General features: G+C 50.1%; 1 protein-coding gene across 1 annotated transcript in view; it reads right to left on the minus strand.

Moving 5' to 3' along the window:
• Positions 1–1,928: 1,928 nt before the first annotated feature.
• Positions 1,929–17,186, minus strand: part of Tcea3 (transcription elongation factor A3) — a 32,712-nt gene continuing 17,454 nt past the window's right edge. The window contains 7 exon segments of the mRNA XM_032896111.1: positions 1,929–2,064; positions 3,225–3,296; positions 6,311–6,420; positions 6,423–6,456; positions 9,433–9,587; positions 13,505–13,561; positions 13,709–13,875. Coding sequence (XP_032752002.1) covers positions 2,056–2,064; positions 3,225–3,296; positions 6,311–6,420; positions 6,423–6,456; positions 9,433–9,587; positions 13,505–13,561; positions 13,709–13,875 — 604 coding nt within the window. The 3' untranslated portion in view covers positions 1,929–2,055.

A 17,186-nucleotide genomic window follows, 5' to 3' on the forward strand; every position in this document is an offset into this window, starting at 1 on the left:
GCAGCACCCTGGGGCAGATTTCTGTATCCAGACTGTTAATAGGCTCCATCTTTTGGGGGGGAGGTCCATGTAGGTGGCAATAGAGGATGGTCCCCAGAAGACAGTAGCTCCCCACAGTCATCCCATGGGTGAACAGGACAGATAGAAACTCTGGAGCCCCTGCAGTCACCCCAGGAAGCAGGAGCTCACTGCTGACATGTTTATAGTTTGGTACAGGGTGACACATTCAAATTTCTAGGAGTCACAGCCTTCTGTGCTGCGTCTGTGCTAGGACACAGTCTAGGAGGCTCAGTCTGGAGCTGTCAGAAGGCCAGGGACAATCAGTGACCAAACCACCATAGCTGCATCGAGGGTGTTTCCAGAGGCTTCTAGCTTTGCCTAAAGTTTTCCTCAGCATGAACAGCAAGCTGGCTGCGTAATGGTGGTGCATGCCTTTAATCTCAGCACTGGGAAGGCAGAGGCAGGTGGATCTCTGTGAGTTCCAGGCTAGCCTGGTCTACAGAGTGAGTTCTAGGACAGCCAAGGCTACCCAAAGAAACCCCATCTTAAAGAACAAACAACCACCCCAAACAAACAAACAAAAAGTGCAAGCTGATGTGGACCTGGGAGAAGTTCAACAAAGCTAATGTGTTCCACACACTTCTTGGAAGCTCAGTCTACAGAGAGCTGTGAGGAACACGCTGAGTCTAGGCAGGCGCCAAGGCTCGGGACCCTCAAGGACGTTAGAAGTCATGGGCATCGCTGTAATCCTATCTGCATGCTAGATCTATTCCTGCCTAGAATGATCCAGAGTCCTCAAAGGCCTTTCAGTGAGCGACGGACAGGGTACAGCATCTGGGAGATTTCTATCTGCAGAAGCCAAACCGCACAGCTACCCTGTGGGTGTGCAGTGCTAAGATTCACCGTGCAGATCAAGCTGGCCTCAAACTTAGAGCTATCCTACGTCTACCTCCACGGCACTGGGATTCCATGTGTGTACAGCCACACATGGACTCTTTTCCGTCTAGATTTATTTTATTTCTCTCAGTGTTTTGCCTGTGTGAGCGTACACATACCAGAGGTGTGCCTGGTGTTCTTGGAGATCAGAAAGAGGGCCCCGGATTCCCTGAACTGGATAGTTGTGAGGCACTAGGTGGGTGCTGGCAACTGAAGCCAGGTCTTCTATAAGAGCGATGGGTGTTCTTCACCCAAGCCATCTCTCCAGTCCCAACGTTTTCTGTTTTGTTTAAAGGAAAGAGCTTTGAGCTGGGGGTGTAGCTGGGTTCATAGAGGGCTTTCCCAGCACTACATCAGCTGGCCACGGTGACACAGGCCTCTAATCCCAAGTATTGGAGAGCAGAAGTAAGAAGATCAGAAATTCGACACATCCTCAGCTACTCAGAGTTTCAGTGTAGCCTGGGTTATGTGAGAGCCTATTTCATAATACAACGAATAAAAAAATATGGAAACGAATAAAGAAAAAAAGAGACCAGGTCTCGTTATAGTGCGGAGCTGACTTTGAACCCTCAGACTCAGGCGATCCTCTTTAGCCTCCCAAGTCACTGGAATCACAAGCAAACAGCACCATACCTGGCTTGATATTTCTCCCCCCTCCCCCCCTCCCTCCTTCCTTCCTTCCTTCCTTCCTTCCTTCCTTCCTTCCTTCCTTCCTTCCTTCCTCCTCTTCCCCTCTGCTCTATGCCAGGGATTGAGACCTGCACCTACCACTGAGCTATATACCCCCAGCCCCAATCTGCTATTTTCCAGTAGGGGAGAAGGAACTCAAAAATCTGCCAGGCCACTGCCAGGACAAGGCTCCTCCAATCTGAGGCTGACCTGTGTAGGTCTGTCGATAAAGACTCTGGGTACCATGCCCCAGATAGGATTCCCCCCACTATAAGCCAATCATTTTGCATGACTGATTAATAATTGGCACAAAGAACCCCCTCCCCCACCTCCTCTAATCCCTAGCCTCATCCAGGGCTCAGCATTTTCCATCTTTTGAACTTTTATTTTGTTCCAGGTCATGGGGTCTGTGCTTCCTGCTCCGTCTTCCTCTCCTGGTGGGTGGTTCAGTCAGCAGAACTGTAAAACCAAAGACAGTGGCGTAAGAGGTCTCTTTGAGCCTTATGGACAAGAAGGTGGATTCAGCCAGGCGGGGTGGTGCACGCCTTTTATCCTAACACTGGAGGCAGAGGCAGGTGGATCTCTGTGAGTTTGACGTCAGCCTGGTCTGTGTAAGGAGTTGATAGTTGGGGCTCCACTGAGAAACCTCATCTCAGAACAAAAATACCATGATTGTCCCAGACCTCTTGGACTTTAGCTCTCCCACATGGCAGTGGACATTAGTGATGCTGTCAGAAGACAAGAGGTAACCTCCCTTGGACCCTGCCTTTCCAGCAGAGCACAGCACACAGGATGTCCTTTTCCGTAGCAGCCATCATTGCTGGGCTGGGCTGGGCTGGGCTGGGCTGGGCTGGGCTGGGCTGGGCTGGGCTGGGCTGGGCTGGGCTGGGCTGGGCTGGGCTGGGCTGGGCTGTGGGAATATGTTTAAACCCATTTCACCCTGTATCTTTTTCATGTTCTTCTTAAATTACATGTTTATAATTTAGTGTGTGTGTGTGTGTGTGTGTGTGTGTGTGTGTGTGTGTGTGTGTGTGTTTCACTAGGCATCAAACCCAGGATTTTATACATATCAGAACATGCTCTAGGACTGAGCTATATCTCCCCAGCAAGCAGGACCCAGACGGGATTCTGTTGCTCCTGCTGTGAGTTCTGGTGCCAGGTTCACAGCACGGAGGAGTAAAAGGCTTTTCCAGGGCTTCCTAAGAAAACAAAAAGGCCTCTCTACTGTGACAGAGCTCAGTCTCCCCGTGTTATCCCTGTGTGGCCAGGTCAAGAGCAATAGCTTCTGTGAAAGCATTCAGTAGAGGCCTGGTCTAAACTCTCAGTGCAATTCCTCCCTCTGTGGTCCCCAGAGAGCCATGCCTATCCACAGTCAATGGATACACAGCCTTGTTCACCCTGTTATACACTGAGCTGCCACCCATCCCAGCTGCCGCCCTGCCTAACACTCCCTCCTCTCCCTCCTCGGCAACTACCTGCCTCTGTCACAGTCTACAGGCTGACTCTGCAGGCTGGTAAGCCTTCTGCCTGCTAGCATGGGCCCTCTTCCTGCCTGTGGGCTACTTCTTATGTAGGGCAGCATCTGTGGATGGTGGGGAGAGAGATACGAGGATACAGACCTTCCAGCGATTCCCACATTCATTGCATAAGACAAAGGTGGTCATGGGCTCATCAGCACTGCGTGTCTGCACCTAACAGGAGAGAAGAATCATTCACGAGGTCATTCCGCCCCTGCTCCAGGGCCTGCTGTGGCTCCCGCCATCTTTAGAAGCAGGTTGGCCATGATATTCACCCGACTTCAATAACCTCTTTTCCTCTGGTCACTGTCAGCTCACTCAGAATCCTACTGACTTTGGCAGGTGCATTCTTGTTGACCCTCTGAACTGGTTTCTCTTCTCTCATTCAAAGCCTTACCTCTTACAGGAAGCCTTCCCAGACTTAGCCCCTGAGCACACTGTATCTGACATATCTGTCCAAGTCGGAGGTGTCTGGGAAATCACCTTGTCTATAGTCATCCTACAAGAGGCTGAGACCCAGAGAGGAAAGGAGGCTCACAGATCACTGGGGTGGGTTACGCTGTGTTTTCCCATCCCCAACGCCCACCCCCCAAGCACGTCAGTCACTCAGGTTCAGCAACATGGGCTTCCCACCACAAGGCCCTGGAGTTCCCAGCTGTCTTCTGAGTCTCTAAAGCTAACCCTGGTGATGTCTACTGGGATCTGTTGGGGAGGAGCCCTCTGCTGGAGCATGACTCTAGCTGTCCATCAGGAGGGCACAGCATAGCACACAGCCTTGTCACCACACAGCAGAGATAAGGAGAGAGAGCAATGGGCTTTCTTGGGGAGACTCAACTCTGCTAGTGAGAGAGCTCACTTCTGAAGGGCAATCCCAAGCGAATACCTATCATGGGCCTGGGCGAGCACTGGGGCTTGCACAGATGTATTCCAAGTCCAGGACTGGAATCTTCCAGAGAACTTTCCAGAAAACAAAACAGACAACTGTATCTCTCCTGTAGCCACAGGGTGCTAAAGGTAAAGTGGTCCTGATATTCCCTCCGCATCTCAGTGACAGAATCTGAAGTATCTCAGGTTGTCCTTGAACTGATGGAATATCCAAAAATAACCTCGAACTTCTGATCCTTCTTCCTCTCTTTAAACAATTTTGATTACATTTGATTCTGCATGTATGTACGTGGCTGCATAGGTCATGGCATGTGTGGATGACAAGACGATGTGCAGGAGCTGGTTCTCTCCCTCACTTCTGGGTCATCAGGTTTGGCACCAAGCACCTTTACCTAACGAGCCATCTTGTTAGCCCACTCCCTCTGCCTCTCCAGTGCTAGGATTAATGTGAATCCTCACTTCTGGTCTCTGGTGCTGGGCATCAAATCCACTGGGTTTTGTTTTTTTTTTCCTTTAAAGGATTTATTTATTTTATGTATATGAGTACACTGTCATGTCTTCAGACACACCAGAAGAGGGCATCAGATCTCATTACAGATGGTTGTGAAACATCACGTGGTTGCTGGGATTTGAACTCAGGACCTCTGGAAGATCAGCCAGTGCCCCTAACCACTGAGCCATCTCTCCATCCCCCCAAACCCAATGTTTTATGTATCCCACCCCCTTGCCTCCTACTGATCTACTACCAGAGCCATACTCCCAACTCTGTTTTAAAAAGATGTGTGTGTGTGTGTGTGTGTGTGTGTGTGTGTGTGTGTGTGTGTGTGTGTGTGTGTGTATACAAGTGCCCACTGTGTCCAGTGGGAGGCATCAAATCCCTGGAGCTGGAGTTACAGCATCTGTGGACCATCCTATCTGGGAGCTGGGGTCTGGCCTCTGCTAGAGCAGTAAGCTCTCTTTAACCCCTGAGACACCTCTCAATCCCGTTTTCCCGGCTTTCAGACAGGTTTCCCTATGTAGCCCAGGGTAATCCTAATCCTCATGCTTCTCAGTGAGGCAGTGACCATTGGCAGTCTGTCTAAGCTCCACCCCCACAGTTACCTGGCAACAGCCAGGTTTGCCTGACTTACTATAAAAGGAGCTGCTTGCCCCTCCTTTCTCTTACTCTCTTCTCTTGCTCTCTTGCCTCTTCATCTTTCCCTCTTCCCCTCCTCCCCTCTGTCCCTTCTTTCCCCATTCCCCTCCTCCCTGCCCTCCACATGCTCATGGCCGGCCTTTACTCCTCTCCTCTTCTCCTCTTCTTCTCTTATTAAACCTTTCCACATGGAACCATGTTGGTTTGGTGTGGTTTGCCGGGACGTGAGCCGAGATTTGTACCCTAACACAGACAGGGGCTACCAGCCTGGTTACTCTTAATGAATCTTGTTTGCTGAGCAGACAGAGAAATAGAGTTCTAAAATCACTAAATATGAGCTAGAACTCAAGATATTGGTATTCCAACGACATAACTAGCCATAGGCCATTCTTGGAGCTTAGGAGAAGGTCCCTTATTCCTATCACACCCTGCTAGGCTCCTGGATATCGTCACTTCAGGAATCCCCTTAGTCATCACTGAACAAGCTGACTGGACAACACTGACCTCAGAAAGGTTGGAACCCAAAAGCCAATCATGGTGGTGCACATATGAAATCCCACCTCCGTGGCAAGAAAATCAGAAATTCCAGGGTAGCCTTAGCTTTGAAATAAATTCAAGGACCTTCCTCAAAATAGCCAAGTAAGGGTAAATGAAAAGAAAGGTTTGGCTCTGATTTCCCAGCGTTTTTAAGGAGGAGCGAGGTTTCACATGGCTATGCTTCCTTCCAACTTCTGTGACTCTCCTGAAGTCTGTGCCCAGCGGTGTGTAAGGAGGACCAAGCACAGCTAGGGTTTAGGGTTCGCTCTCACTTCAGGATAGACAGAACACATGGGCTCTGCCCCATGGATACCCAGAAGCTGATTCCACAATCTGAACGCTTCCCAGAAGCAACAAGCTGGTGGCTTTTCCAAGCTTGCCCTCCACTTGTGGCCTGAAGGGAGTAGTACTTCCTGTTCCTTTCAGATACCTCCCGGGAGTCTTTTCCCTCCCTCTGCTGTGGCCCCGCCCCACTCCACCCTACCTCCCCCTGCTGTGGCCCCGCCCACTTCACCCACCTCCTGTCCATCTGCTGTGAACCGGCCCCTCCTGCCCCTACTATGTCCCCCTCCATCCCACCTCCCCTCCTCCTGCTGTGACCCCTCCCCCACCCCACCCCACCTCTGCCCACCTGGTTATAGGTACAATTCTTCTTCTTGCACTTGCTACACCGCAAGAGGTCAGTGGTGGTACCGCCTGTCTTGGCCATCTGGTGTTCGCGGATGGCCTCTTGAGTCATGCGTTCCTCAGCTCCCTCAGCTCGTCACTGGCCATTTCCTGCAGAGAAATGAGTCTGTTGGCATGTGTGTGTGTGTGTGTGTGTGTGTGTGTGTGTGTGTGTGTGTGTGTGTGTGTGTGTGTGTGGAGGTACCATACTGGGTCAAGAACATAGAGATGGAGGAGAAGTTAGACTCCCCCCTGGTTCCACCAGATCTGGGAAAAGGCCTGTCTTGGAGGAGTCTCCTCTCCATCCCAGCTGGAAGGTCCAATCTGGGAGTTCTAGCTGGGTCAAGGTCATCTGGGTGTGCGTAGGACAGCAGCGGGTGCTCGTAGCCGGAATTAGTACTGGGAAAACTTTCTTTCAGCACCGTGCTCATGCTGCCCGCCAGGCCTTTGCCTGAATCAAACTGTCCCAGCAGCTGATTTGGCCACTGCTCACCCGTGTCCCAGTCTGGACTTTAACCCAGCGCCTGCCCCAGCTATAGATGTTCTCTAGTCCTGTCTGTTGGTGGGAACCATAGCTCTGGGAACCATGACCTGCTGGCTGCGCCACCCAGCTGGACCCCGCAGTAACAAGGCTCAGAGGTCTGAATACTCGCCGTGGATAGACACCTCAGACAGCGTCCCAGGAGCACAGTGGTCCATGCCCCTTCTGGAGATACGGCATCAACTGCATCCAGCCCTTCCCTTATCTATCTGACCCCTGTTCACTGAACCTCTTCAAGCCTCTGCCAAAGAGACTGGGCAGACACAGGGTGTGTAGGCAGAAGAAGTTATGAGTGGTTTGTAGATCAGGTGTAGCCAAGGCTCATTTGAAGGGGGCCTAGTTTCGGCTAATCATTACTTTTCTCTTCTTATTTATTTGAGACAGAGTCTCTTGAATCACACACTGTGCTTGCGTTTGCTGTGCAGCCCAGGCTAACCTTGAACTCCTGATTCTCCTGTTTCCACCTCCCAAGTGCTGGGTGTACAGTTTTTTGGGTTTGTTTGTTTGTTTGTTTGTTTGTTTTTACTGCAGCATCCTGGACTGACTAAGACATTGCAAAGATAAGTTACAATTTCTACCTCTGGGCTATGCTGTCATTCACAGCCGATAGGGCCTTGCTGGGGACGTTTCTAAGTTGGTAGAGCATCTGTCTGGTGTGTGTAAGACCCCATAAGTTGTCCTCTGACCTCCACACATGCCCTGTGCTCCCTCCACAAATAAGCAAAAGTGAGTGAACAGCGTGGTGGCTTTGATGCGTGGTTTGTTCCTGGGAGCTGGGTTCCCTGTTTATCCTAATCCCGCTCTCTGGAGTGCTTGGGGCGAGTAGTGAGCTCTTTCCTCAGAATTGCAAGTCCCTGGACTGTAACAGCATTCTGTACTGCTCCACGCAGCATGTATGTGCCGTTCAGACACTCACATTCATTAACTATACACCACCCACAGTAATTACATGTCCCACGGTACACTAACCACATGCTAACCCCACAGTAACTCCACACCACACACTAACCACACGCTAACCCCACACTAAATCCATATCATACACTAACCACACACTAACTCCACACCACACACTAACCACACACTAACTCCACACCACACACTAACCACACACTAACTCCACACCACACACTAACCACACTCATCACCATAGACTGCACACTAAACACTCCATATCCACAGTAACCACACACTAACCACAGACCACACACCACAAATCACACACTAAACACAGCAACACACATTAACCACATAGTAACTTTATACTATATACTGACACTCTAGTGCAGTCCACACACATATTAACCACATGCTACAGACTACACTAAGCATACACGTACATTAATCACTCTAACACACTAACCACACATCACACACTAACCATACACTAACCACACACTAACCACACACTAACTCTACACTAACCACACACTAACTCCACACTAACCACACATCATACACTAACCATACACTAACTCCACAGTAACCACACACTAACCACACACCACACACTAACCACACACTAACCACACACTAACCACACACTAACCACACACTAACCACACATCATACACTAAACCAACTCCACACTCCACACTAACCACACACTAACCGCACATTACACACTAACCACACACTAACTCCACACTAACCACACACTAACTCCACACTAACCACACACTAACCACACACTAACCACACACTAACCACACACTAACCACACACTAACCACACACTAACCACACACTAACCACACATTACACACTAACCACACACTAACCACACATTCAGATTAATCACATACTCATGTCAGCTCACACTTGAAGTGATATGCACACTACATATCACACACACGAACACTCCACACTTCCCCTACACCATACAAAGCTATATGTCACACCCACACACTAAAGTCCCATCTGTGCACTCGTCACACACACCACATACACTCCGCATACCACATACCACGAACACACATCCCAGATTCTCATTCTATACATCATGCACAGAATAACCCCACTCTGGACCAGCAAAACGCCCTGAACCCCATAGTCTTTAGGACCTCAACGCCTTTCCTCTCCCCTTCTCTGGGTGTATTCATTCCTCTATTTTCGGACTGACAGGGAGTCCCCTGGTAGCCCTGGAAGCAGACCACACCTGAGGATGTGTCAAAGATCTTCCCAAGATGTGGTGTTTGAGGGGTTGAGGATTTAGCTCAGTGGTAGAGCGCTTGCCTAGGAAGCGCAAGGCCCTGGGTTCGATCCCCTGCTCCGAAAAAAAGAACCAAAAAAAAAAAAAAAAAGAAAGAAAAAAAAAAAAGATGTGGTGTTTGAAACAAGTAGGTCAAATAAATGGCTGTCTGTCCAGTGAGGGTCTCATGGCCCGTTACATAACTGCACTTGTGAGAGAGGAACTGGGTCTCTCACAGAGAGACTCTCCCAGAGTCACATCCATTGCTCTCAGAGCCCCATCTAACACTACCCTGCCCTTACGTCAGCCCCCGCCCACCCACCCGGCCGGCCCCTCTGCCCTCAGATCCTCCTCACCTCCGCTGTCATCTTGGCAATGAGCTCTGGGGAGATGGCCCCGCTGAGCACGTTCCGCCTCAGGCCCGGGTTCCTGGGGTCCTTCAGATTGCTGATGCGGCTGCGCACACGGTTCCGGTACTTCATGTCTGTGCTCTTGAGTTCTTGATAGATATGTGTCTGGGTCAAGGGCCACTGTGCCATCCTCGGAGGAGCATGGGGAAGGGGAGTCTGTATCGGGGTCAGGGGACATCTCTGCTCAGTGGGCATCTGCTTTGAACATGGGTCAGCCCAGTGTCAGAGACAGGAAGGGCCTCCAGGGAGAGGACAGACTGCAGCCAGGTATCAGGGACTTGGGATAGGCATGCCTGTCTGTCAGAGTCTCTCACTGGAGTTCAGGTGAGTCACATGCCTCTGTGCTTCAGTTCCCTTCTCCCTTCTTCACACACACACACACACACACACACACACACACACACACACACACACACATACACACACACCACCGCCACCACCACCAAAATAAACTGGGATTGTTAGAGGCCTACGTGTACCATCACACATCAGGAACTAGTATGGGGTATGAAACATATCAAGTGTTCCTTCCATGTTCAGGACTGCTAACAAGAGAAAAATGAGGGTAACCTCTAGCTTGAAAGGACTCCAGAGTAGGAGACCAACTGTCAAAGGAAAGGGTCAAGAGCCACATGTTTCAGGCCCCGAGAAGTACAAAAGCAAACCATTGGCAATCTCAGCACTGGGGAGGCAGAGGCAGGCAGATGGAGTTCGAGGCCAGCCTGGTCTACAGAGTGCGTTCCAGACCAGCCAAGGTTACAAAGAGCCTGCCTCAAGAAACCAAAGAGCAAAACGAACTAAATGACAAATCCAGTGAGCAGTCCTGTGTTCTCCCCACCACCTCTGGTTGCTTTTGAGACAGGGTCTCTTGTAGCCTAGGGTAGCCAAGACTTCTCTATGTAGCTGAGGATGACCTTAAACTTCTGGTTCTCTTACATTCATTTCCTGAGCGCTGCGCTCTACCAACCAAGCTACATCCCTAGCCTCCCCACAGGAGTCCGCTCAGCAGTCTCCCTCCTTCTTAGGCACGGCCCTTCATCCCAGGGCTCCACTCTGGGAATGGCTGACCAGTTACTTCTCCCACAAGTAGACGAGGAAGCAAGGCTTAGAGAAAGGGGTCAGGTCCCTGCTCGGATGAGAGCACAGAGTCCTACTAGGGGCAGGGCTGCAAATCAGGTCTCCTCCTCCTAACAATGCTCTGTCCACTCACAGGCAGGAAGCCACCCTGGCCATGGACCATAGTTACTTCTGTCCAAGCCCAGCAGCCCAGATCCTTCCCCTACCCATCTCAGGATAAAGGGCAGGGCTGGGCAGATCAGCCTTGTTTTCTTGGTCTCCTGAGCCAAGTAAAGGCAGAAAGTCAAAGTCATTGCTGGGAAAAGGCATAGCCAAGAGAGACCAGGGCAATGCCCAGAGCAGAGCAGCCGGCTTTCGGGAACCGGTGGGAAGGAGGTGGAGACCTGGCTTTCGTCCCGTTTTTGTTTTAATGTTATCTGTACAATCCAAGTGTGAGAATAGTCAGACGGTGATGGCGCATGCCTTTAGTCCCAGCACTTGGAAGGCAGAGGCAGTGGGTCTCCAAGTTCAAGGCCAGCTCAGAGAGTGAGTTCCAAAATAGCCAGGGCTACATGGAGAAGCCTTGTCTTGAAAAAAACAAAACAACAACAAAAGAATATGTAGGGGGGTGGTGGTGGTGGTGGTGGTGGTGGTAGTTAAGAGCACTGACTGCTCTTCCCAGAGGTCCTGAGTTCAATTCTCAGCAACCACATGGTGGCTCGCAACCATCTATAGTGGGATTGGATGCCCTCTTCTGGTGTGCCTGAAGACAGCGACAGTGTACACACACACACACACACACACACATTAAATATATTATATATATTATTATAGATATAATATTATATATATGTAATTTAAAAAAAAAAAAAGAATAAGCCACAAAGAAGTGCGGACCTAAGCTATGAGTTCGAAACTGCTCTTCAGAACTTCCGTAGCATGAACCTGTAATCTGAGAGGCTGCTTGTGGACAGCGGCTTCTCTCTGATTCATTCTGCATATATCATAGGGGAAGATCAGGAGGAGCAGTCCTGGGACTCTGGGGACCTGTCAGAGGCCACACCTAAGTCTCACCCCACACCATGTCAGGTAAGGGTCACTCCACAGAGCACAGACCTTTGAGGGACACAGAACATACAAACCCCGTGTTCATCCTCTCCTCCCCGCCACTAGGATAAAAAGCTAAGCAGCTCGCTGTAGCTTCAGTTCCTCTCATCGCAGACCAGGAAGGAAGCAAATGAGGAAGACAGACAGAAGGGGACTAGGCACTGGGTCACCCGCTTTGCTTCAGACTGGGCTCAGAAGCCACCGGTTTGTTCTGGAGAAAATGGGGATGACATCCTGAGACCCCAAAACTCTGGGTTCCTGAATTGACAGAAAATGGTGAGAATGCATTTACTGAAAGGCTGGGAAGCGCAAAATGTGTTGAGTTACGGCTGGCGAATCGGCGAACAGGAGTTAACACCGACTTCCAGCGGATATGCTGGGGGACTAAGGGGGACTTCAGCCAGGAGACGGAAACAGGCTGCTTGGCTGCCTAATGTTTGGTGCCTGGCCCCCCAGGCAGACCCAGTCAAACATCTCATGGGACACTGAGAATCCTTTCTCCTGGAGCTTCCCCATCACCACCCTCCTTCCACTCTCCATCTTAGACGTGCAAACCTCTGTCTCGGGTGAGAGAGAGAGAGTGCAACACATCCACCCAGCAACTATTTTCCCCACAAACCACGCCTTCTATCGTAGTAGAATGGCACTACAGGAAGTCACCTCCATGGTCTCCACAGGGCGATGAAAATCAGGAGGCGAGGGGTGGTGGTGTACAGCTTTAGTCCCAATACTGGGAGAGGGGGTAGGCAAAGGATCTCTGAGTCCGAGGCCATCCTGGTCTACACAGAGTGAGTTCCAGGACAGCCAGGGCTACACAGAGAAACCCTGTCTCAGAAGACCAATACCCACTCCCCCAAAGGTGAAAAAGAATCAGGAGGTGAAATAGGTTGAGTTCACAGAAGGTAGCGTTCACAGGAAGCATAAATACACAGAACGGACAGGAGTGTTGACGTGCGCCTTCGACACCAGCACCTGAGGCAGAGGATCTCTGTGAGTTTGAGACTAGCCTAGTCTACATAGAGAGAGTGGGTTCTGGCAAGCCACGGCTACACAGTGAGATTCTATTTTTTAAAATGCACTTTTTTAATACATAAAACCATATACCAAGGCCTTCGATCCAGCTCTGATACCTTGCCATCCCTAGCTTTAGTTTCCCTGAATAGACCATGAGAACACCCAACAGGCTCCAGAGGGGTGGCTGGGGCATTAAGACAGTCAAGAAGTTAGCAAGCGCAAGGCCCTGGGTTCAGTCCCCAGCTCGAAAAAAAAAAAAAAAAAAAGACAGTCAAGAAGTGTCGGTTGGGGTTGGGGATTTAGCCTCAGTGGTAGAGCACTTGCCTAGCAAGCGCAAGGCCCTGAGTTCGGTGCCCAGCTCCGAAAAAAAAAAAAAAAAAAAAAAAAAAAGAAGTGTCGGTTGCCTGGCACGGTGCCCGCCTAATGGCATCAGAAAGTGCAGTTCAGGAGCATCGGATGGAGGGAAGGAGGGAGGGAGGGGAGGAAGGAAGGAGGGAAGGGGAGGGAGGGGAGGGAGGGAGGAGGAGGGAGGGAGGGGAGGAGGGAGGGAGGGAGGAGGAGATGTAATGTGTGAAGCAGGCTGCACTCTGATCCTGCAGATCAGGGCAGGATTAGCTGCAGAAGCTTTGGTGGGTGACAGAGCCTCCCTGAGGTTCCGGCGCCTCCTCGCCTGCAAACAGATGAACCCGGGGAACCCAGGCAACCCGGCAAGACCCAAGAGCAACATCGACTTCACTCAGCTCTGGTTCAAGGGCAGAGCAGGGAGCTGTCCCCAGAGCTGCACCCATACCTGACAACTAGACAGTTTAGCCACCCCCAGCCCCACGTGCTATGAGGATATGGTCTTCTATTTCTGAGGCCAGCTTGTCACAGTTGACTCCATAGTCCTTGAAATCATCTAAAAGAGGTCGGGACACAGACATTAGCCCTGCGCCTGACTTTGCCGTGGATACTTCTTGACAATGGGATTCCTGTCCCCGACTGGAGACTCTAAACAGACGGTATCTCTCCCTCCCCCTCCCTCATCCCCAGCCCAAGCCCTCACCTTCCGCCTTCAGAGCCGCTGACAGCATCTCCACACACTTGTCCCGGACAGAGTCCCCGGTGAGATAGCAGGGGGCCAGGAGACAGACAGCAGCGGGGGCAAATGTGGGAGTTGAGGGGCTGCTGGGGGTCTTGGGAGTTTCCACTTTAGATCTGCTGCTGTTGGATCTGAGGATGGCAAGCGGTAACAGACATGTTGACATCATCGAACGGAGAGCAGCATTCTAGATGTTTCCATGGGGGCGGGTGCTCTCCTCCAGCTCTCACAGCCACTCTCTGAGGCAAGTGCTACTTGTAATTCTCGATCATAAGATCATCTCATTTAATCCTCAGAACAATTCCAGGAGGCAGATACTATTATTTTGCCTTAAAGAATGATTTATTTTCGGGCTGGAGAGATGGCCCAGCGGTTAAGAGCACTGACTGCTCTTCCAGAGGTCCTGAGTTCAATTCCCAGCAACCATATGGTGGCTCACAACCATCTGTAATGGGATCCGATGCCCTCTTCTGGTGTGTCTGAAGACAGCGACAGTGTACTTATATGTAAAAATGAATAAAAAAAAATAAAAAAAAGAATGATTATATATATACATATATATGTATATATATATGTATATATATGAATGAGTTCACTGTAGCTACCTTCACACACACCAGAAGAGGGCACTGGATCTCATTACACATGGCCGTGAGCTACCACATGGTTGCTGGGAATTGAACTCAGGACCATCTGGAAGAGCATCAATGCTTTAACCACTGAGCCATGTCTCCAGCCTCACCCCCCCCAATACTATTCTTATATATAATAAAAGTGCATCTTAGAAATGGATGCATAGGGGTTGGGATTTAGCTCAGTGGTAGAGCGCCTGCCCTTACAATGGGTTCAGTCCCCAGCTCTGGAAAAAAAAAAAAAAAAAAAAACAAAAACAGAAATGGATGCATTATGAAGACAAGCTTGAGGCCCAGTGTGGTGGAACATGCCTTTTGCCTTTTAATCCCAGCTCTTGGGAGGCAAAGGCAGGTGGCTCTCTGTGAGTTCAAGGACAGCCTGGTCTACATAGTAAGCCACAGGCCAGCCATGGCTATAGAGTAACACCCTATCTAAAAAACAAAAAGGAAGAAAGAAATGAGTTAAAATATCCAAGCGTGACTCTGGCCCTCTATGTGGAGCCTACAGGAACTCAAGCCCAAGCCTCTGAGCCGGTACCCAGGCTCCCAGCAAACAGTGCGCTCTACTCAGTTCAGGACAGGCAGCACTCAATGGATAGACGTCAGCTTTTCTGTACTGGGCCTAGTTGCCCCTGTATATATAAGTTTATATCATCCATCCAGTATTTATAGGGTACTCCATACATTTATATATTATCTGCCTGTCTGTCCATCTGTCCATCCTTACTCTCCAGAAACTACAGCAAAAACAAGTAGCCAAGTGGGATTATCTCCCTCCCTCCTAGAGTTCACAGTCTATTGAGTACTCACGATCTATTAAGAGGCCTGGCTCCTACCAAGTACCAGAGTTGGGCCAAGCACTTCTTGAACATTTTCCTAGTTTAATCGTCATAGGAGTCCCTGGCAGTCAATACCCTTACCATCCGATGTGTATACAAAGAAACAAACTTGGAAAATCCCATCACTGAGTTGTACCTGGAACGATTCACCAAGACTAGAGCCCAGGGCTGTGTGTCAGCACCTTCCCTGCCTCTGATCCCTTACCTACAGTGACCCCATGTACTGCAGCGACTACATGGGGAAAAAAAGATCTCACAGTCAAAGCTGTCCTCCAACAGGCCAAGGATAGCGTTGAACATCTCTGGTCCTCCTGCCTCTGCCTCCCAACTGCTAAGACTGTAGATGTGCATCCCTGCCTGGTTTATGAAGTGCTGGGGTTTAAGCCTAGGCTTTGAGTGTATTCAGGTAATGACTTAACTACATCCCTAGCTGGTTGGTTGATTTTTGTGGTTGGTATTCGTGTGCGTGCGTGCGTGCGTGCGTGCGTGCGTGCAGTCAACCTCAGAGCCAGCCAGCTCATTGTCAGAGATACTCTCTCTTGCTAGAACCTTGTTCACCGTGGTTAGGCTAGGCTGGCCAGCCCAGGATCCCCAGGGATGCTCCTGCTTTGACCTCTCTGGGACTGGGATTTTAATATGCATGTGCATACACCACCACACCCAACTTCTCCTGAGTGCTGTAGGCTGTACCCCTGTTTGCTGAGCTCTCTCTCAATCTGCAGGTTGTTTTTTTTGTTTTTTTTGTTTTTTTTGTTTTGTTGTTGTTGTTGTTGTTGTTGTTGTTGTTGTTTTGTTTTTTTTTGAGACAGGGTATCTCTGTGTAGCCTCAACTATGTATCCTGGAACTCACTTTGTAGACCAGGCGGGCCTAGCACTCATGTATCTGCCTGCCTCTGCCTCCCTGGCGCTGGGATAAAAGGCACGCACCACCACACCCAAGGAGTTTGTCTGAGAATAGGACTGAGCTAGCATTTCCCAGAGTTTAAAACAGAGCTCCTGGTACCTGTCCCTCGTGCCTCCCCTCAAAGGTCACATCTTCAGGGAGGCGGTCTCCGCCCTGTTTTCCTACTGCGTAGCACTTAGCCAAGTCTATAATTAACTCGCTCATATGTTTATAAACATTGTCTGCTTCCCTCTTCAAATGACAGTCCACACAGAGACCGTGTGGCTCATTTACTCCCCTAACAGGACCCTTATTTAGCTTGCTAAATGGCTGCCGAATGCATGATAGAGGCTGATTGATCATAAAAGGCCGAAGAACAAGGGAGTGCAGACGGAGCTCACCTGGAGGGGGGTGGCCTGAAAAGCAGTATTCCAGTTCCCTCTGCTTACACCCGGGCTCACTCTCCCGTTCCCTGCTGTGTGTGGCCGGGCACACATGAGGTTCAGGGCTCACACCAAGGAAGCCCACAACACAGGGTTTTAGAGTTGGCAGTAATGACAGCTGTCGTATTTGGAATGCTTACACTGAGTTTGGGGCTAAGCTCCAAAGCTGGGTGTGAGCTGGGTGTGGCCACACATGCCTGTGATTCTAGTGGTCAGGAGTCTGAGGCAGGAGGATCATGAGTTCCAACCTGGGCTACAAAATAAGGGCTGGTCTCATTCATCCCCTAGTCCCTGAAGAATCCAGGCGTTGATGGCTCAGCTGATGAGAAGAGTTGTGAGGTGATGTGATTTCAATCTTAGAACCCACATAGAGGAAAGAGAAGAGCAGTTTCCCAAAGTTTCCTCTGACCTCTGTGTGTGTGCCCGATCTCTCTCTCACACACACACACACACACACACACACACACACACACACACACACAATGAATACATACGTGTACAAATCTAGGCTTCCGAGGCAAACCCCAAAGCCTGGTATACCCACTTTGACCTTGGGTGGTTTCTTTACCCTCTGATACTTCACATGTAGAATAGGAATAACGTAGCACCCATCTTACGGGTCTGTTGGAACGACCAAAAGAACCT

This window comes from Rattus rattus, chromosome 1 (genome assembly GCF_011064425.1).
Source record: "Rattus rattus isolate New Zealand chromosome 1, Rrattus_CSIRO_v1, whole genome shotgun sequence".
Lineage (NCBI taxonomy): Eukaryota > Metazoa > Chordata > Mammalia > Rodentia > Muridae > Rattus > Rattus rattus.